The sequence below is a fragment of the Aquarana catesbeiana genome, linkage group LG09 (assembly GCF_042186555.1).
Source record: "Aquarana catesbeiana isolate 2022-GZ linkage group LG09, ASM4218655v1, whole genome shotgun sequence".
NCBI lineage: Eukaryota > Metazoa > Chordata > Amphibia > Anura > Ranidae > Aquarana > Aquarana catesbeiana.
The window spans coordinates 212,136,012-212,159,394 of record NC_133332.1 but is presented as its reverse complement, the minus strand read 5'-3'; the positions used below and the strand labels follow the sequence as shown (position 1 = coordinate 212,159,394).

Sequence of the window (23,383 nt, the reverse complement as noted above, 5' to 3'; positions counted from 1 at the left end):
GGTGTGAACACCCATGCGATCCGATTCTGCTGTGGACCAAAAAAAGGGTCCTGTAAGAGTTTTGTCCGAGTGCAATGCAAATTTAGCAATACTATCTGTATGGCTGAAATCGCATTGCACAGAGATCGGATGTGATTTTGCACTGCAGTGCGGTGCGAATCACATCCGATCTCGGACACCGCAGCGGTGGGAACTGGCCCTAAATCATATTGCATTTGCACCAAAATGGTACAGGACCCTTTATTTGGTCCGCACTGGAATCGGATCGCATGGGTGTGAACACCCATGCGATCCGATTCCTGCACCATTACATAGTTCGCACTGCGATCTGTGAATTGATCTGGGGGTGTCATTAACTTTACATTGACACCCGCAGTGGTGCGCAGATGTCAATGTAGGTGCGATGTGAAAACCCACTTAGGAATCACGCTGGTTCACGCATCGCACAAGTGTGAACCCAGCCAGAGACGTGAACATCTAAAAAAAATATACATATATCTATATAATATGTAAAAATATATATAATAGATGTATCTATCTATAGATATATCTATAGATAGATAGATATAGTCTATATATATCAATAAATATCTATCTATCTATCTATCTATCTATCTATCTTACATATACATATCTATATATATACACACTATAAATTTCACCAGTTTCAGGCTTCTCGCTCTGATTCTCCACTTCTGAAATGGTGAATCAGAAAGTGAGAATTCTGTCACAGATCGCCAGTGAGGTGCTGAGATCGCACCTTCATAAACTGTCCGTTTCTGTGAAGTCAGTTACAAATTCTCACTGTGCTGAGATAATCAGCGGAGAACGTGTTCTCCGCTGATTATCTCAGTTTCATAAACTGGTTATGAGCTGAGATCAGCGGTGAGACTCGGGATCGCTGCTGATCTCAGTTTCATAAAAGGACACCTAAATGCGGTATGGTGTATGCAGCCTCAGCCACATACAGTTTGTAACGCACATCCAACGATCTCACATGTTAGTGAGGGACATCAACAAAAGCTGGAGTTCAGCTTTAAATTGAAATGCTGGCATCTAGCGGAGGATGAAGAAGAAACTTATATGTGTCTGCACACACGTACATGTTTATATGCAAGGTCTTAATGGAACATAACTTTTTTTTACTCACCAAGATCCTGTGTATTAATATTAATAAATTATTGGGGGTATTTACTAAAACTGGAGCACGAGGAATCTGGTGCAGTTGTGCATAGTAACCAATCAGCTTCTAGGTTTTATGGTCAAAGCTTAAAGCCCTGTTCACACCTGAGCGATATTCTGCTTGAAGCTTGTAACTGTAAAATGCTAAACAAGCCGAATCCCAATCATTTCAATGGTCCCTGTTCACAGCTGAGTGTTCTGTCGCTAAAAAAAGTACATGAGCTTCTTTTTGGCATACAGCAAAGTTTTTGGCACCATGCACTTCAATAGAAATGTCTGACTTTTCTGCTTAAATAGCAGCTCTCCACCCCTAATTTGCTAACCCTTTCCTCCCCCTTGTGATTTCTATTGGCTAAACAAAAAAAACGCCTGAAGCTGTCAAAAACTTGTAATACGTTTCTAAAACTCTTTAAAAAAAAGTTTAAATAAATCACACTCAGGTGTGAATGGAGCCTAAAGCTGATCTCTAGTTTCAGTTTAAATGTTTTGTTCACACCAAGCTGGCCCAAATGAACTATTTTCCTCACTAACACACGTGGCCGCTGGATGTGCTCTATTAACTGTATGTAGCTAAGACTACATACAATAACACTGTGTTCTGAGAGTGCAAGGGGACCTTTCGTGTCTTGCACCCGCAACAAAATTGCGCCAATCTGAGCAGCTCTCAGCCACTCATAGGAAGCTTTGTATTCTATTAATGAGTCAGAGGGCAGACTGATGATGTCACAATCTCTGACTCAGCCAATTAGAGACTGCTTTGTATTCATTGATGGAATGCAAAGCTGCTCATGAATGGCTGAGCACAATTTAGACCAATGCTATTTTGTTTTGGGTGTAAGACAGGAAGGTCTCGTCTCGCACCCGGAACACAGTGCTGTATACTGTATGAAGCCATAGGTACCTCAGTTTTTACCAGTGTTTCTCAACTCCAGTCCTCAAGGTGCTCCAGCAGGTCATGTTTTCAGGATTTCCCTTAGATGAAACGGCTGTGGTAATTATTAAGGCAGTGAAAGTGATCAAATCACCTGTGCAAAATAATGGGAAGCCTGAAAACATGACCTGTTGGGGTGCCTTGAGGACTGGAGTTGAGAAACACTGGTTTATACAGCACATCCAGCAGCCGCACATGTTAGGTAAATGGTTAGTTTGGGCCAGTTGGCCTGAACGATCAATTTAAACAAACAAAAGCTGGAGATCAGCTTTAATTGAACAAGCTGAAATTAGAAGCTGATTGGTTACTATTCACAGCTGCACCAGATTCCATGTGCTCCAGTTTTAGTAAACTCTGCTCCCAATATGTACATGTGCAAAAGACATTTTAGGGCTGGTTCAGCGCCTCCACTGCTGTGTGATAGGATGAAAGCAGTGCTGATGCGTTGATCGCGAAACATTGCACTGTTCACTTTTTATTTTTTATCAACTTTATTGAAATGTGACAGTGACATTCCATTTAGTTCTTTTGGCCAAAGTGCAAGGCGTTGGACTGCGCTGCACTGAAGAAAAAAACCACAATGGTGTGAACCACACAGGTAGGAGACAAGGCATTTTGTCTTGCCTCTGAGTCTGCTGTGGCACTGTGCTGGAGTAGCTGCTGAACGCAGTCCCACCGCGCTTGGTGTGATCAGGCCCTAAAGCTGAATTCCAGGAAAAGCAAATATCTACTTAAAGTAGACACGCCCTAGATGATTATTTGAGTCTTGGTGTACTTTTTGTAATACTTTAAGATCTGTGTTGTGATCCAGTGTGAACAATTCTCTGCTCGGCAGCATCCTGTAATGCAGACTGGTCACTACTGCTCTCGCCTTGCAGGGTGACTGGTCTCGTCTCCACCCCCTCCTGTTTTTTCTGCAGACAAACTGTAGTGGGTGGAGCCTGTTGGGTTCCCCCCACATCTTTGCACAGGCTATATACACAGTTGCCAACATTGTAAAAAAAAAATGTGGAACACTTTTGTGGCTGTAGGTGGAACCGTACAATAATTAGGGGCGGGGCATTCGTTTGTAGGCGTGGCTTAGGTAAAATAGACAAGTGCAGCGAAAAATGGGCGTGGTTTAAGCGACATAGTGGGCATGGCTTACATGGGCGTGGCTCAAGAGGGTGTGGTTAGAGTCTGAGATGAATGAGGGAGAGAGGGGGAGAGGGATTAGAGGGGGAGAGGGGGAAAGGGGGAGAGGGAAATGACGGGACAGCAGCCCCAGATCCTACACAATAAAAATATGTGTATTCTAGGAAGTTTAACAATCAGCAGATAAAGATACTCCAAACACCTGGTGTTAGCACTTCAATCATCCTGGCACCATGGTTGTTCCTTTTACAGGGACAACCCCCCCAGGGGTGGATCCAGAGCCTAGTCTTGGGAGGGGCACTGGCAGAAAATATGTTTTTTTTGCGGGAAAGTTATCGGGGCAGTGGCTGGTGTTGGTGCTTTCATCATCACGACAACATGGTTGTTATGGTGTCAGGATGATTGAAGTGCATTATTTCTATTATTACATTGTAATATAAAATGAAATAATTCAACTCACCATAATGCAGACTCAGTGGGATCCCTGAGCATGTCACTAGCCACGTTGCCTCCCACCAGCCGTCCGTCCTTGCGTCAGATGTCCCAGTGGAGTCCGTCCTTGCATCAGGTGCCCCCAGCGGAGCCCCCCTTACATCAGATGTCCCCGGCGGAGCCCCCCCCCTCGCACCAGGAGTCCCCGGCGGAGCCCCCCCCTCGCACCAGGAGTCCCCGGCGGAGCCCCCCCCTCGCACCAGGAGTCCCCGGCGGAGCCCCCCCCTCGCACCAGGAGTCCCCGGCGGAGCCCCCCCCTCGCACCAGGAGTCCCCGGCGGAGCCCCCCCCTCGCACCAGGAGTCCCCGGCGGAGCCCCCCCCTCGCACCAGGAGTCCCCGGCGGAGCCCCCCCCTCGCACCAGGAGTCCCCGGCGGAGCCCCCCCCTCGCACCAGGAGTCCCCGGCGGAGCCCCCCCCTCGCACCAGGAGTCCCCGGCGGAGCCCCCCCCTCGCACCAGGAGTCCCCGGCGGAGCCCCCCCCTCGCACCAGGAGTCCCCGGCGGAGCCCCCCCCTCGCACCAGGAGTCCCCGGCGGAGCCCCCCCCTCGCACCAGGAGTCCCCGGCGGAGCCCCCCCTCGCACCAGGAGTCCCCGGCGGAGCCCCCCCCTCGCACCAGGAGTCCCCGGCGGAGCCCCCCCCTCGCACCAGGAGTCCCCGGCGGAGCCCCCCCCTCGCACCAGGAGTCCCCGGCGGAGCCCCCCCCTCGCACCAGGAGTCCCCGGCGGAGCCCCCCCCTCGCACCAGGAGTCCCCGGCGGAGCCCCCCCCTCGCCCCAGGAGTCCCCGGCGGAGCCCCCCCCTCGCCCCAGGAGTCCCCGGCGGAGCCCCCCCCTCGCCCCAGGAGTCCCCGGCTCCTGGGGCGAGGGGGGGGGCTCCGCCGGGGACTCCTGGGGCGAGGGGGGGGGGCTCCGCCGGGGACTCCTGGGGCGAGGGGGGGGGGGCTCCGCCGGGGACTCCTGGGGCGAGGGGGCGGGCTCCGCCGGGGACTCCTGGGGCGAGGGGGGGGCTCCGCCGGGGACTCCTGGGGCGAGGGGGGGACTCCTGGGGCGAGGGGGGGGGCTCCGCCGGGGACTCCTGGGGCGAGGGGGGGGGGCTCCGCCGGGGACTTCTGGGGCGAGGAGCCCCCCCCCCCCTCGCCCCAGAAGTCCCCGGCGGAGCCCCCCCCCCCTCGCCCCAGGAGTCCCCGGCGGAGCCCCCCCCCTCGCCCCAGGAGTCCCCGGCGGAGCCCCCCCCCCTCGCCCCAGGAGTCCCCGGCGGAGCCCCCCCCCTCACCCCAGGAGTCCCCGGCGGAGCCCCCCCCTCGCCCCAGGAGTCCCCGGCGGAGCCCCCCCCTCGCCCCAGGAGTCCCCGGCGGAGCGCCCCCCTCGCACCAGGAGTCCCCGGCGGAGCCCCCCCCCTCGCCCCAGGAGTCCCCGGCGGAGCCCCCCCCTCGCCCCAGGAGTCCCCGGCGGAGCGCCCCCCCCCTCGCACCAGGAGTCCCCGGCGGAGCGCCCCCCTCGCACCAGGAGTCCCCGGCGGAGCGCCCCCCCCTCGCACCAGGAGTCCCCGGCGGAGCGCCCCCCCCTCGCACCAGGAGTCCCCGGCGGAGCGCCCCCCCCTCGCACCAGGAGTCCCCGGCGGAGCGCCCCCCCTCGCACCAGGAGTCCCCGGCGGAGCGCCCCCCCCTCGCACCAGGAGTCCCCGGCGGAGCCCCCCCCTCGCACCAGGAGTCCCACAGCGGTGCGCCCCCCCACCTCAGAGGTGTCCTAGTAGTGTCCGCATGGCTAGAACCCCCGCCCCTTTCCATATCAGACTGACAGCGGGGTGGGCGGTGACGCAGAAGCTCCGTCTAGCCCCCCCCAGCCGTCTTCCTGAACTTCATTAAAATGGTGGCCGGCGGAGACAATGTCTCCGCCGGCCGCGGGCCTCTAGCAGCGGCGGCGAAAATCGCGCAGAACCGGATTTCTCGGGACATTTACCAGGACACCACAAATCCGGGAATGGCGTCTAAGTCCCGGGAATGTCCCGGGAAATCCGGGACAGTTGGCAACTATGTATACAGCACAGTGATGCTGTCATAACTATGTTTACAAGGTAAAATCTGGATTTGTAAAAGAATTTGGCGCACATAAATTGGATTTATATCTATTGTAGGTATTAAGGAACATATTTAAAGCAGAACTTCAGTCATTTTTTCAGCTTTCCATCTATTACATCTTCTGCCCTTGTTTTAACTTTGGATAGTAAAACAGTTTTTTTCTGCCAGTAAATACCTTATACAGCCCACTTCCTGTTTCTTCTCTGGTAAAAAGCCTAGGCCTATGACATCATGCACAGCTCTCTCTCTCTCTCTCTCACTCTGGGGAGAGTTTGCCAGGAAGGGGGGGGGATGAGTCCTATGAGAGCTGCAGAGCTGGAGGTGTGTGTCTGTGTAAATCCAGGAAGTGAACAGGCAGCAGCTTCAGCTGCCCTCAATTAAAATGGATGCAGCATATTTGGCAAGTACAAAATCACATCAAATTATGTGAGTAGACTGCAGTTCTTCTTTAAATACATTTTTTGTGCCTGAAGTTCACCTTTAACTCTCACTCATTGCCTGTAATACCAGTGGCACAACTATGTTGTTTTCTACGCCATCTGATGGGTTGAAGTGCAAACTTAATACTAATATTCCTACTTTTTATTTCCATATGTAGTCAGTTATGATACTTCAATTATTATATTTGTAATATGTTTGTCCTCCTAGACTGTTTGGGTATAATGTAGGTGCCTCTCCCCAGTCACATGTGGAGGCAGATTCCACCCTCAGTGCTAATGCAGGCCCAACACATTACACCTTGCTGGAAACGTTAAACTGTTGATTCCAAAACCAGAAGATCGGATCAAGATAATGTACTGGCAGCAGTTTATATATTTACATGTATAATATGGTTTACCAGAATGGTGCCTTGCCAACACTTGACCTTGTTTTTTGCTCTGCTCTTTTCAGGTTTGCTCGACAAGGTCCATGAAGAAAATCTCAAAGTTGGCATATCACAATGGAGTGGTGATCGTGAAATGCCCCGGCTGCAAGAACCACCACATCATCGCTGACAACTTGGGCTGGTTCTCCGACCTGGAGGGGAAAAGGTAAATAGCCAAAGTGCTGATATTTCTACTTAAAGAAGTTGTAAAGGCAGAAGGTTTTTTTATCTTAATGCATTCTATGCATTAAGATAAAAAACTTCTATGTGCAGCAGCCCCCCTAATACTTACCTGAGCCCCATCACTCTCCAGCGATCTCCACGACTGTCTTAGCCATCCGGGACCCTCCCCCGATTGGCTGAGACACAGCTCCCGTGACTGTCAATCAAAGTCAGTCAGTCAATCAGGAGAGAGAGGGGGCATGGCCTGCCCTGTAGATCAGTGTCAGAATGAACACAGGGAGCTATGATTCGGCTTAGGTGGCCCCATAGCCAGCTGCTTGCAGTGAGGGCACTCGACAAGAGGGAGGGGCCAGGAGCAGCGAAGAGGGACCCAAGAAGAGGAGGATCCAGGCTACTCTGTGTAAATCCACTGCATAGAACAGGTAAGTATAACATGTTTTTTTTTTTTTTAATAACATAGACTTTACAGTCACTTTAAGTTTTAAAATTGCTTACAGCTAATATGGGCAGCCAGCCCCCTGCCAGGTACACAGTGAGTACAAATCCCAGCATACCATTACAACTACTGATAGGTTTGCCTATCCCTACTGAAACCTGATTATTAATATTAAACTTAGTGATTGCAAAACATATTTTATAGATAATCTGTAACTTTGCCTATTTTATTGTTAGAATATCTCCTCACTGGTATGTCAGGTAAGTGACTACATCCCCTTCCTCCCAGGATGCAGTGCTCAGCCCTGAGAGGTCAATTCCCATGCCCAAACAGTGGCACTTGGCTGGGTGCCCTAATGTTAACCTGTTGTCCTTCAAAGGAAAATTGTGTTAAGAACAAATGCAAATGTTGTAAAGAGGTATTAATATGGTGTCCCATGAATTTGATGCAAACCTATATACATGTTCTAACTTTTGAAAGAAGTCCTGAATGTTTTTTTTTTTTTCCACCAGTAAAGTAAGAGACTTTATACTACGTGGTCCAGTGCCTGTTTTATGGAATCTTTGCTCTGCTGCAGAGCTACAACATCTAAATCAGGGATCTTCAAACTACGGCCCTCCAGCTGTTGCAGAACTACACATCCCATGAGGCATTGTAAAACTGACATTCACAGATATGACTAGGCATGATAGGAATTGTAGTTCCTGAACAACTGGAGGGCCATAGTTTTAGGACCCCTGTTCTAAATGTTCTTTACATCCAACACACTTCCTGGATTTTCAGATGCCTGTGTACCCTGCCACCGTCAGTGGTTCCATCTGCCGACACCCTATTTTGCTAATGTGTGTTGTAGGGGGAACTGAAGGGAACAGAGGAAAACGGCACTGGATAAACCCGGAAGTGTGAATATTCTTTGAGTGGCGTAAAGCTGCAGCAGAGAGATTCTACGAACATTTGCCTGATCAGGTAACTAGAAAATCTGTTCCTTTGCAGGTTCTACTCCCATTTTTTTTTTTTCTGTTCTGCAACGGGGTCACTGTAAAACACCATATTCCATGATTAAAAACGGGGGACAACATCTGTGTATAACAGTTAAAGAATGTACATGATTACATTTACAACACCATTGTAAAAAAAAAGAAAAAGTGCTTTCTGTGATTTGGGTTGTTTTTTGGTATTATTGCACTGAAGGAATATTGAAGAAATCTTAGCAGCCAAGGGGGAAAAAGTTCATCGTGTTGTAGGCGAAGAGGCCCTGGAGCTCGTGCTTGAGAGCAGCACAAGAGAAGAAGCTTCAGATCAAGACCACAACCAAACGGCATCTCCCCCAAGCCCAGAAGATAAATCTGTTACATGATGCAGTTGATAACCAAATAACTGACCTTATGGTGGATAAGGAGATACTGTTCTCAATTATAAAGCTGGTTTCTTACAAGGCTGACAAGTGAGGGCAGCCATCTTTTGAATGAGGTTAATCCGTTTCCCAGCACATGAGTAGACAACCGTTGCTAATCTTTGTTTATCCCAACTTCCTATGGAGGAGGAAAGAAAACTGGCTGTTAGTTATCTGCAGTTTGTTTATTGCTATGATTGTGTGGGACTGTTTTTATTCTGGTTGGTGTTCTTTAAAGTATTTAAAAATAAATATATACATCTCTGCAAAATACTGGAAACTGAAAGAGGGAAAAAAAAGCTACATATAGGCCTCATGCACACAAGTGTACCGATCCATACACCGGTGCAGAGTACTGTCTATGCTAGCATGAGATGCACAGGTGTTCCGTGCAGGCAGTCTATTGAGGTTGACAGGTGAGTGGCTGCACGGATCTCCAGGTTCATCCCTGACTGTACATCCATGTGGGACTGATGATGCATGGAACAGAGCAATCTGTCTGCTTTCTTATCTGTGCATTAGTCCCACACAGATGCAGTCAGAGGTGACCTTGGAGGTCGATGCAGCTGCCTGCATTTCATTAATTTGAACAGGCTGCCTGCACAGAACACCTATACATCCCCTGAGGTTAAAGACGCCCCATCGCATGGCTGTATGGATGGTACAACCGTGTGCATGGGGCCATACTGTAAACACCAGCCAGCTACAGATCACAAACAGCAGCCTCTTTACAGGTAAATACTTTTGTTTCTCACTTTATGCTATAAAACAGTCCCCTGCCTATTGCTGACATTTAAAGTGGTTGTAAACCATTTACAACCACTTTAACCTACAGGTAAGGCTAGATTAGGGCCGGGAAGGAAGAGGGGTGAAGAATGGGCGCTTGCTACTAGCGAGGTAGACGGGGACATTGCGGACTACTCCTGCCGGTAAGTGTCACATAATGGGCTACTATGCGATGCATAGTAGCCCATTATGCTTTACCTTTGCAGGGAAACAAAGAGGAAGTAACACCCATCAGGGTTTACTTCCTCTTTAAAGTATAACTAAAGAATAACTTTTTTTTTTAAATATTTTTTTAGTTTTTGGATAGCAGGGAAGAGGGGTTAGAACACCTGTCAGGTATTTGTTGCCCTCTGTACCCTGGTTAGGGAAATTTACCCTATCTATTCATTATATTTACCATTATGAAAGTAGAAAAGTCTTAGGTTTTCCCCAGAACAGGGATAGAGGGGAATTCTTCTAATGGAGACACTAGTTCTGGTGATAACAAGGATTCCCACACTTTAGAGCAGGGATATGCAATTAGCGGACCTCCAGCTGTTGCAGAACTACAAGTCCCATGAGGCATAGCAAGACTCTGACAGCCACAAGCATGACACCCAGAGGCAGAGCATGATGGGACTTGTAGTTTTGCAACAGCTGGAGGTCCGCTAATTGCAAATCCCTGCTTTAGAGGAATTCCCCCTCATTTTGACTATGGAACCAGAAGAAAATGTCCCCAATTGGACACAGATGGTAGAAAAAACAAAACAAAACTGAAGGGTTGTAAGCCTCCCTTACTTTATCTAAAATAGAAAAAAAGTTTTTCCTTTAAGCTCCCTTGAGACCCAAGTGAGATGAAAGTGTGAGAGTGGGCAAAGAGGTAAGGAGTCCACTTCTGGTTTAAAGTTGAAAGCTACTTTTAAAAACAATTATGAGATGAAAATTTGTCATTTACATGTGTGTCCAGTATTTATTTGTATCATTAAGACCCCTTTTCACACAGAAGACCACCCCGTGTCAGCGGTAAAGCACTGCTCGTTTTAGCAGCGCTATAGCGGCACTGTGCGGGCAGGAGCGGGGCACTTTTAACCCCAAGGAAGGGGTTAAAAGCATCCGAAAAGCGCTGCTGCCGAAATGCTGCCCATTGATTTCAATGGCAGGGGCAGTTTAGGAGTTAGTTTAGGCAGTTTAAGCATTTCTTTCCTGCAAGCGCACTGCCCCAGTGTGAAAGCACTCAGGCTTTTACACATGGGAGGCAGTTTACAGGTGCTATTTTTAGCGCTAAAACGTCTGTAAAGCGCCTTCAGTGTGAAAGGGGTCTTAATGACATGTTAATCGTATTTTAAATCTGCAGTAAAAAAAGATTTGTGCATTGTGTGATTGAAAAGTCCTTCTGCATGATGTTAAAACATAAGTTTTGCCTTTTTCCAGCACTACAAAACTTTCCTTTTTCTCTAATTTCTTTACTCAGCCACTGAGAATGAGAAAAATACCACGTAGTTCAGTGTATGGAGGAGCATGTGACTCGTTTTCCTACTGCTTGTGACAGGGCAGGAACTTGGTGCTCAGTTAGTGTTGTTACATGGTTTGGGGGACACAGTCCTCAGCATTGTGCAAGGTCCAACTAGAGGACATACGTAGGGCTTAGTTTACATTCTTCTTCTGGTAGTTTAATGGCCTGCACAGGAATCATAGCAGTGGTGTGTCTGATGCACTTAAATTTGCATTTATTGCTTTGCACTGTATTTAAAAGCAAACATAAATAATTTGCATTTGTGCCACACCCATTACCCTTGGAAACAGCCTCCCACAAACTCAGAAGCTTTTCAAACTGATGCTAATGACACAAGCCCAAAGCTTATCAATGTAGTCATTTTTGAGGCAACCCAATGGCCAACTGAAGGTATGCACAGAGAAAGCTGGTAATTTCAAAGCGGAGTTCCACCCATATTTTAATCTTTATTTCAATCCGTACATTCCTGCAAGTTGAACAACATTTGGCAAGTTTTTTTTTTCTTACTGCTAGTTGCTAGGGTGTTTGGTGCATTCTGCCTCCTTCGGACCCGCGGCAATGTATGTCATTTCCTGCGGCGCCTGTGTTCCTGGGAGATGTTTTATCATTCCTAGGAGTCAGTGGGATTGCACCTCATTATCGCACTTCCTTTGATGCCGCTCGTTGTGATGGCAACCAGCTAAAATCCCTGCGCTATGCCCTGTGTGTAATGCGCATGCGCGAGATCGGGAGGTACCTGCTAGATAGCAACAGCATCATATCCCGGAACAGAATCAAGATGGAAGTGCTCAGCAAGCCGAAAACAAAAGCAAGTAAATAAAAAAAAATAAAAAAGATTTACAAGAATGGCAAATGTATTACAAACATCCTTTCGAGTATCTAATTCATATGAGCAGAAAGGGTGGCTTTAAAAAAAAAAAAAATGTAGGTGGAGCGCTTTAAGGCCATATTTTAGCATTGTCAGCTTGCAACAGGAAGTGCTGTTATTGGCAGGATTTCCAGGTAAGAATTTTTGCAGCAGAGTAGCAAATAATGATGTGATTAAGGAAACTGTATGAGATATGAAGCCAAACATAATGAAAACTAGATTGTAGGTTACATACAGTACATATACATTCCATCAAAAAAAATAACAGCTTTAGGACATCTTTGAATAATTATTTGTAGTGAAACATAAATGACTGCTGAATATAAATGAAGAAGGCTTTCATCTAAGGTCTCATTTATATGGCCCATCAGCGTCCGATTCTGGCATTTCTGGGCACCTGGGAGGCACAGTTGCAACATTCATGTCCGACCTGCATCTACTCAAAATCTTTCACAGGCTGAAATATGTGGTAACTGAATGCTGTACCAAGTGGCATTTGTGCTTTAAAAGGTATGTGTGCCTGAACACAAGAATTCTGCAATCGGGTCATATACCCTTGAATGCATATGGCCCTAAACAAGAGTACTGCTTGGTACAGCATCTAGCTGCCTATTTCAGCCTATCATAGATTTTGATAGGCTTCTGGATGCTGTACCAGTGCCTTCGGTCCCCCAAAACATTGAGTTTTGACGCTGACAAGCTGCCTGCGTGCATGTAGCCCAGTATTTCTCATCTATAGTCCTCAAGGAGCCCCAACAGGTTATGCTTTCAGGATTTCCCTCAGATGAAACGGCTGCGATAATTACTAAAGAAGGGAAACTGATCAAATCACCTGTGCAAAATAATGGAAGGCCTGAAAACATGACCTGTTGGGGCACCTTGAGGACTGGAGTTGAGAAACACTGATGTAGCCTGCTTTTGATCATTTTTGCAGTGCTTTTTGCTATGCGTTTTGCACACGCGATTTTACCACATTTTTTTATCTATTTTTTTTTTTTGGCAATTTTGTTGGGCAGATTAAAAAACGCAAATTGCCGCAAAAACGCACTACATGCTTTTCTGAAGCTTCTACATATGAAATCTGTTGAACAAAAAAAGTACAGTTTTGCAATTAAAGTCCCTGACCCTTCCCAAAAAGCAACGGCTGAAAGAAGCGTAGATGTGAACGTGTCCCATAGGAAACCATGTTAACCACTTCAGCCCCGGAAGAATTGGCTGCTCAATGACCAGGCCATTTGTTGCGATAGGGCACTGCGTTGTTTTAACTGACAATTGCGCAGTCGTGCAACGCTGTACCCAAACAAAATGAACGTCCTTTTTTTCCCACAAATAGTGCTTTCTTTTGGTGGTGTTTGATCATCTCTGCGGTTTTTATTTTTTGTGCTATAAACAAAAAAAAAGCAAAATTTTTGCCTCAGTTTAGGCCGATATGTATTCTTCTACATATTTTTGGTAATAAAAATTGCAAAAAGCGTATATTGATTGGTTTGTGCAAAAGTTATAGGGTCTACAAAATAGGGGATAGATTTTATGGCATTTTTATTATATTTTTTTTTTTTTACTAGTAATGGCGATTTTTATCAGGAGTGCGACAATATCGCGGACATATCGGACACTTTTGACACATTTTTGGGACAATTGGCATTTATACAGTGATCAGTGCTATAAAAATGCACTGATTACTGTGTAAATGTCACTGGCAGGGAAGGGGTTAACACTAGGGGGCGATCAATGGGTTAACCGTTCCCTATGTGTGTGTTCTAACTGTGAGAGATGGTACTGACTATAGGAGATGAGAGATCATGGTTCCCAGCTCGTAGGAACTCACAATCTCTCTCTTCTCTCAGAACTAGGATGTGTGTGTTTACACACACACGTCCCTGTTCTGCCTCTCGTGCCCGCGATCGCTCGTGGCCGGCGGTCATCCCGACCGCCGGTCACAAACATTGGCACCCCTGCTGTGCAGCGCGCGCCTGCTATCCCGCTTAAAGGGACTGACGTACAGCTACGACAGTTTGCGGGATTGTGCTGACCTGCCGCAGTATAATGACGGCGGCTGGTTGACAAGTGGTTAAATGAACTGTAGTGCGATTCTGCAAAAAGTACCAAAAAATGCATAGGTGTGAACCGAGCCTAAGGGTCCTTTCACAATACCATACAGTCTGGATCCATTGGCTTTTCAGACAGATCCACACTAAACCACAATGTATGTGTATAGGCTAGTGTTTACTCCTCAAGGTGCCCGAACAGGTCATGTTTTCAGGCTTTCCATTATTTTGTACAGGTGATTTCATAAGTTTCACTGCCTTAGTACTTACCACAGCTGTTTCATCTGAGGGAAAACATGACCTGTTGGGGTGCCTTGAGGACTGGAGTTGAGAAACACTGCTATATGCAGACAGCTGTAATGTTATTTCTGTTATTGATGTTCATTTTTAGGCAAGAAACATATTTTTTTGTTTATACTTTTGCCACCTTTTACTATTTTCTTCAACAGCAACATGTGAAAAATGAATGCAAAACAGATGTAAAGTGAACTGAACCGAAGACGGATGTGCAGACTGATGTAACCTGAATCCATATTCATATTGTTCATTTTGCAGAGTGTGCAGGAGCTGAGCAATCACATTCCAGCCTATGTGCAGCAGAACCATAGTACTGAAAACAAAAGAAGTGTGTCCCTAGAAGTCTGTAAAGTTCACCATACACTATACAATCTGGTTGTACAATCTCTGTTAGATCTACCATCAACTATGTAGTGTACATCATACGCCCAAGCAGTTACACACTAGCAGGAAGCATCAATGAACTATCTCGGTGCTCAACAGCAAAGGCTGCCGAAGCTTGTAGTTTTCAATTCACAAATATTTTGAATAAATGTCACGGCTGGGCGGAGCCCCGCACGGCCATGTTCTTTGCAGTGTGTGACAGAGAGCGGGGGGAGAAGATCCCCCGCCGCCTGACACATCTGGGAGGTGCAGGGGCCGGTGGATATGTTACACCATGAATATGAGTGTAACATGTAATATATACAATCCGATTATACAATTTCCTTTAGGTTTACCAAAACTATATAATAGGACGACATTTTACAGACTTCACACTTATCTTGCACATTCTGCTGCACATAGGCTGGTATGTGATTGCTCAGCTCCTGCACACACTGCAACAGGAACAATCTGTGCAAGAAGGTACATAATTATCGATGGCTGTATATGGCGGGAGAACAATGCTCACTGACATCAGGAATGTAGGAAACTACAGAGGAAGGTGGGAGCAATCTCCTGGAGGGGGAGCTTAGGTGCAGGCTGTGTGTTAATGAGGTCAGCTGTTGAACTCCTTCCTTTTTTTTTTTAGCCCGGGTTCACACCTATGCGAATTAGATGCGGCTTACACCGCATCTAATTCGCAGGACATTTTAAAATACATTCATATGAATGCATCTGGTTCACATATGTGCGTTGCATTCGCACTGCGCATTGCACAAAAAACGTGTGCGTTTTTTGGGCATTGCGGTGCGAACTACAAGCCTATTATCTCCTATGGGAACGCATCTGATTCGCAGATGCATTGCGTTCTGAACAAGGATTTTCTCTTTCTCCTCACTACACCTCCCCCTCTCCCCCCCCCTCCCTCCCCCTCTCCCTGCTCTCTAATCCTGAGCAAAAACGCAATGAATCCTTTGAACAGGAGATTGTTATCTCCCCAGTGAAACCTGAGCTTCAATTCGCACCACACATGTGTGAAACCAGGCTTAATCAGAAAAGAAAATTTATTTTTGACTTTCACATTACATAATATATGGCAGTTGATGTACTACAATATCATGGCAATATGGAACATACATTTTCAACAACACATCATCAGATACTACCGGATATCAATGTCTTTAAGAATGCGTTTTACTATTACATTGTCATAGCCATATAAAGAGAGCAAAGAGAAAAGTATAGAAGGGTAGGAACAAAAATAAAGAAAAAACAATCAAACAAAACTTTTCTCGTTTCTTTTTTTTTTTTTTTCCCCCTTTCTTTTTTCTTTCTCTTTCCTTTTTTTTTTTTTTTTTCCTTTTTTTTCCTACCTTTTTCTTACTCAAGCTTCCCCAATTCCCTAAGGGCATGGGGAAACAAAACATCATAAAAGTTGCCTCAGCCCACCATGGCATGTTGCTTCCCCTGGAATCACACATTTTCTTTTTGCCAAGTATTTGGCTACCTCATTGCCAATGCAGTTAAAATCTTACATTTGTAATAGCCTATCTTTAATCAGCTGATGTGGTGCTAAACCCGGAACATCTAGCCAAGCCTGCCATAATGAGTAGAACTTGCGTGGAGCTTTTCTGTGTTGGTATGTTAGTTTCTCCCTAATTAGTCATTTGTTAACCTGTTCCACCCATTGTTTTCTAGTGGGTACTCTGGGAGTGATCCATAGTTGAGCAATGAGTTTACGTGCAATGTATAATAGTCGACGGACCGCTGTATGTGCCGAAGGGGTTAGAGCCTCCTCATCCAATGCTCCTAATAAACACACCACTGGCTCTCGTGGAATATTGAACATATAAACCTGTGATATTATGTCTAGAACTTCCTTCCAGTAACGAAAAAGTTTGGGGCATCTCCATATCATATGGATTAGGTCCCCGTGGGCACCCTCACATTTCGGACATAATGGAGTCTCTCTAATCCCCCATTTGTGCAACCTGACCGGAGTCCTGTAAACCCTGTGCAGTAAATATAGATGCGATAACTTTTGGGATGCGGACACTGAGACTAAGGGTGCAGAGGATAGACACAAGTTCCATGTCTCCCCGTCTATGTTCCCTATATCCTCCTCCCAGCCTCGCCGACAAGGAAGATCAGATGGGTCCTGCATGGCATTGAGAAGTATGTTATATGCTCTGGAAATCATTCCTTTCTTATTGTCTTCCAAGAAGATCCCCTGTATCAGTGTGTGATCAGTCAGATGTAATGGAGTACGTTGCGATTGCGTTTGTATCGCATGTCGCAACTGCAAATATTTGAAGAAATTAGTTCGTGGAATATTAAATTCCACCTGCATTCCCATAAAGGATTTAAGATTTGGTCCATTATACAGTTGAGACAGGTATCGGATACCTAACAGTTCCCAGTTTCTAAATCCTTTTAACTTTAATAACTCTTTATAGTTGGTATTATGCCATATTGGTGTATGTGCTATGAAACCTCTGATCCCCACTATTTTTCTCGTGTGAGCCCATAATGTTTTAAGCATTCTCACTGTAGGGGCTTCAGGATCAAGATGCATGTAGCCCGCCTCCAGGTACTCCAGAGCCGTCACACTCTCGTCTTATACAGCTAGCAGTCTGCGGATAGGGTCCGCTAGATCTGTCACCCCCCAGCTCCCCAGTTGCTGGAGCTGGGATGCTAGGTAATAGGCCCTAGAGTGAGGAACTGCCAACCCGCCCTCATCCTTTCTATACTGTAGTGTCTTTAAGCTAATCCTTGCTGTCTTTTTGCTCCAAATCAGTTCCCTGAATTGGGAGTCTATCCTGTCAAACCACTTTCTAGGGATCCAAACCGGGGAGTTGTTAAATATATACAAGAGCTGCGGTGCCCATACCATTTTTATCAAATTAATTCTTCCTACCACTGAGAGTGGCAGTTTGCACCAGGACGTGCATTTTTCACGGAATTTACTAAGTAAAGGAACTAGGTTGAGGTTTATATATTGGGATGGGTTTGGGGATATCTGTATACCTAAGTAACGAAAGGCTGGTACTATTTGTATCATCTCAGCTCCCTGTGGTAATGGTTCAGTTATGGGATCTACCGGCATCAACACTGACTTATTCCAGTTAATGGAAAAGCCTGACAGGTTACCGAATTCTTTAATGAGGGACATAACATGCTTTAATGTATCCTGTGTGTCTCCCAAGTACAGTAAAGTGTCATCCGCATACATGGAGACGACATCTGTGCCCGTATTTCGTTTGAATCCTGTTATGTTTGGGTTCCCCCTTATCTTTGCTGCCAGAGGTTCCAGGGCCAAGGCAAACAGCAGGGGCGACAACGGGCACCCCTGCCTAGTGCCTCGAAACAAGGGAAATGGTTCTGACAGTTCTCCATTAATTCTAATCCTAGCTGAGGGCGCTGCGTATAACAGTTGAACCCATTTAATAAATGTTGCCCCGAAGCCCATATGTTCAAGTACCTTCCACAGGTAAGGCCACTCGACGCTGTCAAAGGCCTTAGCTGCGTCCAACGAAAATATTGCTCTATTGCCAGGGTTATCCACAGGAATCTGTAGATTCAGAAAGAGCCTCCTAATATTTTGGGCCGTGGATCTGGTTGGAATGAATCCTGATTGATCCCTATGCACTAGTTTGTGTACAACCTTGGCTAGTCTGGTTGCCAATATCCTAGCCAACAGCTTCACATCCGCTGTAAGCAAGGATATAGGTCTGTATGAGTCTGGTGATGTTGCATTCTTGTCTGGTTTCATCAGTACGATAATAATCGCTTCATTCATGGAATCAGGAAGTTTACCTTCCCTTAATCCTTCATTGTATACTTTTAATAATTCAGGGAGCAATGTATCTGCATATCGCTTATATACCTCGGATGGGAGACCATCTATTCCTGGAGATTTATTGTTATGCGACTGTGCTAGAGCGATAGACAATTCTTCCTCAGTCAGTTGCGCATTAAGCATATTAACATCCGAGGCTGACAAGCGAGGCAGCTCACACTGTTCTAGAAAATCATCTATCTGTTCCCCTGTGGGTTATACCTGAGAGGTGTAGAGGGAGGCATAAAATGACTTAAAAATTTGTAGTATGTTTGCGGTCTGGTATTGAGGGGATCCCTGCTTGTCACAAATGGCCGAGATCAGGGAGGAGGGCCGCTGCGCACGCGCCATCACAGCTAGCATGTGCCCAGTTGCCTCACCCTCCTCAAAATGGCTCTGTTGTAGGAAAAAACGTTTGTTTTCGGCCAGTTGTAACGCCAGTTGGGTGGACATGGACTGAGCTCCCAACCACGCTCTTTTTGTATCTTCATTAGGGTCAGCTATAAATCTATCCTCAGTCTCAGTGACCTTTTCTCTTACCAGTGTTTCCCATGCCTTAGTGTCTGTTTTAATGCGATTTATTATTCTGATAAATTGGCCACGTAAATATGCTTTTGCTGCATCCCATACTATACTGCGCGTAGTACTACCCAGGTTGTCCTTAAAAAAAAGTTGTAATGAGACCCGTATGGGGTCCTGTTCTGGGAACAGTGAAAGCCAGAAAGGGTTTAACTTCCACCCTGTCCTTTTCTCTGTGCCGGGGAGTAGAATAGTCACCCAAAATGAGGAGTGATCTGAAATATGTCTGTCACAATAATCTGACTCCGCTACCAATGGCAGCATTGCGAGATTGCCGAGAACCAGATCTATTCTGGACAGTCCCCCATGTGATGCTGAGTGGCATGAGAATTTTTTGGCGTGTGGGTGACCTTGCCGCCATATGTCTGTCAGTCCAAGTTCCCCAAGTAGCCTGGCAAAGGGTGTGGACCCCCCACCTCCCAACGGTGTATTAGTGGGAGCTGGGAGCTTGTCCCATTGATACATTAAGTAATTGTTGAAGTCTCCTAATGCTAGGAGCGGAGTATCAGGGAATTGAGCCATAAACCCTGCCAGACACCTGAGGACCCCTGCCGAAAACGGCGGTGGTATATATATTCCTGCTATAATACATGAAAAACCAAATATTTTACACAATAAGAACACATATCTCCCTCCTGGGTCTATAATTTTCCGTATGCATTTAAACTCTACATCCTGACGAATCAGAATGCTGACTCCTCTGGAATATGCTGTATAAGTCGAGTGGAATTGAGTATTATATATACGAGGGCTGAAACTGGGCGCCGGATCTGGAGAAAAATGCGTTTCCTGTAGGCACACAATTCCAGCCCCCACAAATTTAAGGTGTCTAAGAACCGCTACTTTTTTTATTGGGTTGCTTAGTCCTCGCACGTTCCAGGACATAAATTTAAATTTAAATTTAACCGCCATAAGGAAGTCTATCCATCAATAAGAATAATAACCACACATTTGCCATACAATCCCCCTCCAACATTCGTGTTAACTCAGTATATGGACATAAAGAGGCTGTATTTGCTAAACCAATTTTACCATATGTACATGTGAACATGCACAGGGTGACCTTACAGTTCGTGATGGGGTTGATCCTTCGTGTATTTCCTGGTGGGCTAAAGCAACATCCGACGGTATAACGTAAGTCTTGTAAGAAGCAAAAATAAACTGTTAAAGCCAACATGGCTCCTGGCCAAACAGGCCTCTGAATGTATAGTCTCCATAGCTTAGCCATGGATGGGGAAGGGCAGTGGAAACTCCCGTTAAGATAGTGGAGGGGGTTTCACCTCTGCATACTACGTGGGATGTACCGCGTAATTATGTTTCTAGTGTTCTCCTTTTTCAACCCGCCTTGACTAGGGGTAACGGAACAGAAAGAAAAAAAAAAAAAAAAGAAGGATTCCCCCCCCCCCCCCCCCCCCCCCGGAATTGCAGCCATTCCAAAGGGATCAACGTACCCTGAACCTGTGATCAGTGCGTCCTGAAGAAAAGTCAATGAAAAATGATGAATCTCTCAGCTGACATCAGAAAAGTCATTATATGTTCAGACCGGTGCTTGATGTTGCGATTTGGCTGCCCTAATTGCACGTTCCTCTCGGTCCAGCCACTGTGCAGCCATGTCCGGACGATCAAAGAAGTGTGTTGCTCCCAGGGCTGTTACCCTGAGGCGCACAGGATATAGCATTGCATACTGTACACTTAGTTCCCGGAGCCTCCTTTTCACCTCAATAAATTTAGCACGATGTTTTTGCAGCTCTGCAGAGAAATCTGGAAACAGAGAAATCTTGGAGTTGTCAATAGCCAGACTGCCACTCATGGTTCTAGCCTTAGACAGGATAGCGTCTCTATCTTTGTAGTTAAGTAACTTGAAAAGAAATGGACGTGGGTGATTACCCGGTGGCAGGGGACGTGCTGGCACCCTATGCGCCCTTTCTACAGCAAAAAGTGGGGAGAAGGCCTCTTTGCCAAAAGTATTTATTAGCCATTGCTCAATGAATGAGACAGGATCCTTGCCCTCAGCCCGCTCAGGAATACCTATAGCACGCACATTATTACGTCTCATGCGATTTTCTAGGTCATCTAAACGTGCTGCATGCTGGTCTGTGAGATGACAGTTGTATTGTAGATCTCTTTGCATGGGGGTCGTTTCATCTTCTATTGTGCTTATTTTACCCTCTATGGCGGAGGTACGCTCCCTCAGCTTTTGCATATCATGGCGCACAAACGATATTTCAGCTTTCACCCCCTTAAGTTCATCAGCCATAGCAGTAATGGACATATTGCATGATGTCACTGCTGACAATATATCCCTTAAAGTGGGCTCCGTCTCATCTGTAACAGGAGATGCATTCTGCCGCCCTGTGAACACATCCCTGGGGGTACTCACTGTGTCCCAGGCCTGAGACAATCCATCGACATCTTCCAGTGGGGCTGTGTCATCTGTTTCAGACTGGCCTCCCACAGCTTCTCCTTGTGCAGATGAGGATGTCTGAGGGTCTTTGGGTAATTTACCTCCATATAGAAGTTTCTGTGCGGCCTCTTTATATTTCTCTTTGGATGATCTCTGTGTCCAGGCGCCATCTTGCCTGAGTTCTTCCATGAGGCTTCTGGCTTCTTTATTTTTCCTTGTCATGGCAGGATTCGTGCAGATAAAGCAGCGGTACGGGTCGCGATCGTATCCTGATCGGTTCCGATCCACAGGGGGTCCGAGATGGACCTGTAGTAATGTTCTGTAGGATGTTTTGCCCGGATTCTCGGCGGAGCAGGAGAGAGATGCGACCGTCTACATCTGTCGCTAAGCCACGCCCCCCCTTGAACTCCTTCCTTAGTTCACTAACCATTTTCCCGTCCCAAATACCAGGATGGAGTAGGAAGTAATGGAAGAGTTTTCTATAGGAGACTCTAGAGGCAGAGGTAGAGCCTATCCCAGAACATAAACCTTTTTTTTTCTGCAACCGAGGTAAATTAACTACTTCCCATCCCTTGAGCTGTTTATAAATGGCCTTGTGTTGAAGTGGTTATACTGGGATCATGACTGCATATACAGTCATGATCTTGGTATTATTCTTTTCAGCCAATGATTCTCTTTTAGGTAAAAGTGATCAGTGCTACAATACAGCCACTGAGTCAATTTTACAGGCAGCAGAAGGGGAACAGCCGCCGCCTTTACTGGGTTCTCCCGACCCATTAAGGAGCCTGGTAAGGATGCGACCGGCGGCATCGGCTTCCCTGGACACAGGAAGAGGAACTGATTTTCCTCCCGCTGTGTGACGTCAGAGAAAAGAATAATTTGGATTTTGTCACTTCTGGTTTTTGCCAAGCCATTACCGGCTTGTGAAAGCATCTGATCAACCAGATCTTGGTTTGATCAGATGCTGTGGAGGCCAGAGGAGAGATTAGGGGGTCTAATGGACTCCAGATTTCTCCATAAAGAGAACTTGTCAAAGCCCATGCCATCTCAAGGGATGTTGTTCATCCCTTGTGATAGCAAAAAAGTTGATAAAAAAAACTAAAGGTACAGTGTAGAAAAAAAAGATTTAAAGCACCCGGTCCCCCCCCGTGTCCACGCGCAAATGTGAAGGCACGCGTAAGTCCCGCACATATATGTATACGGTGATCGCACCACACGTGAGGTATCACCACAAATGTCAGAGCAAGAGCAATAATTCTAGTGCCAGACCTCCTGTGTAACTTTAAAAGCCTTTACAGGTTACCAATTTAAAGTGTCACCTATTGAGATTTTTAGGTACTATTTTTCACCATTCCATGTGCATACACAATTTTAAAGCGTGCATTGTTGGGTATCTATTTACTCGGCGTACTATCATCTTTTATGTTTTACCAAACATTGGGTATTACAGTGCATTCGGAAAGTATTCACATCGCTTCACCTTTTCCACGTTTAATTATGTTACAGCCTTATTCCAAAATGGATTAAGTTCATTATTTTCCTCAAAATTCTACAAACAATACCCCATAATGACAATGTAAAAGACATTTGTTTAAAATCTTTGCAAATTAAAAAAACAAAAAGAATCCCATTTACATAAGTATTCACAGCCTTTGCCATGACGCTCAAAATTTAGCTCAGGTGCATCCTGTTTCCACTGATCATCCTTGAGATGTTTCTACAACTTGATTGAAGTCCACCTGTGGTAAATTCAGTTGATTGGACATGATTTGGAAAGGCACATACCTGTCTATATAAGGTCCCACAGTTAACAGGGCATGTCAGAGCACAAACCAAGCCATGAAGTCCAAGGAATTGTCTGTAGACAGGATTGTATCAAGGCACAGATCTGTAGAAAAATCTCTGCAGCATTGAAGGTCCCAATAAGCACAGTGGCCTCCATTAAACATGTGCACTACAGAAGAATTTGTTTAGTTCAGTTTTTGTTTCATTCGGTTTTTTTTTTTCTTTTCCT

General features: G+C 46.2%; 1 protein-coding gene across 4 annotated transcripts in view; it reads left to right on the top strand.

Annotated features, from left to right (window-relative positions):
* Positions 1-23,383, top strand: part of DNLZ (DNL-type zinc finger) — a 49,582-nt gene that overhangs the window by 3,556 nt on the left and 22,643 nt on the right. For 2 of the 4 annotated variants that reach the window (XM_073599653.1, XM_073599655.1), the window contains exons 2-3: positions 6,709-6,848; positions 8,493-10,829. In XM_073599653.1, coding sequence (XP_073455754.1) covers positions 6,709-6,848; positions 8,493-8,658 — 306 coding nt within the window. In that variant the 3' untranslated portion in view covers positions 8,659-10,829. Of the gene's footprint in view, positions 1-6,708; positions 6,849-8,492; positions 10,830-23,383 lie in introns of those variants that run through there. The other 2 variants (XR_012236038.1, XM_073599654.1) reach the window with 2 other exon arrangements.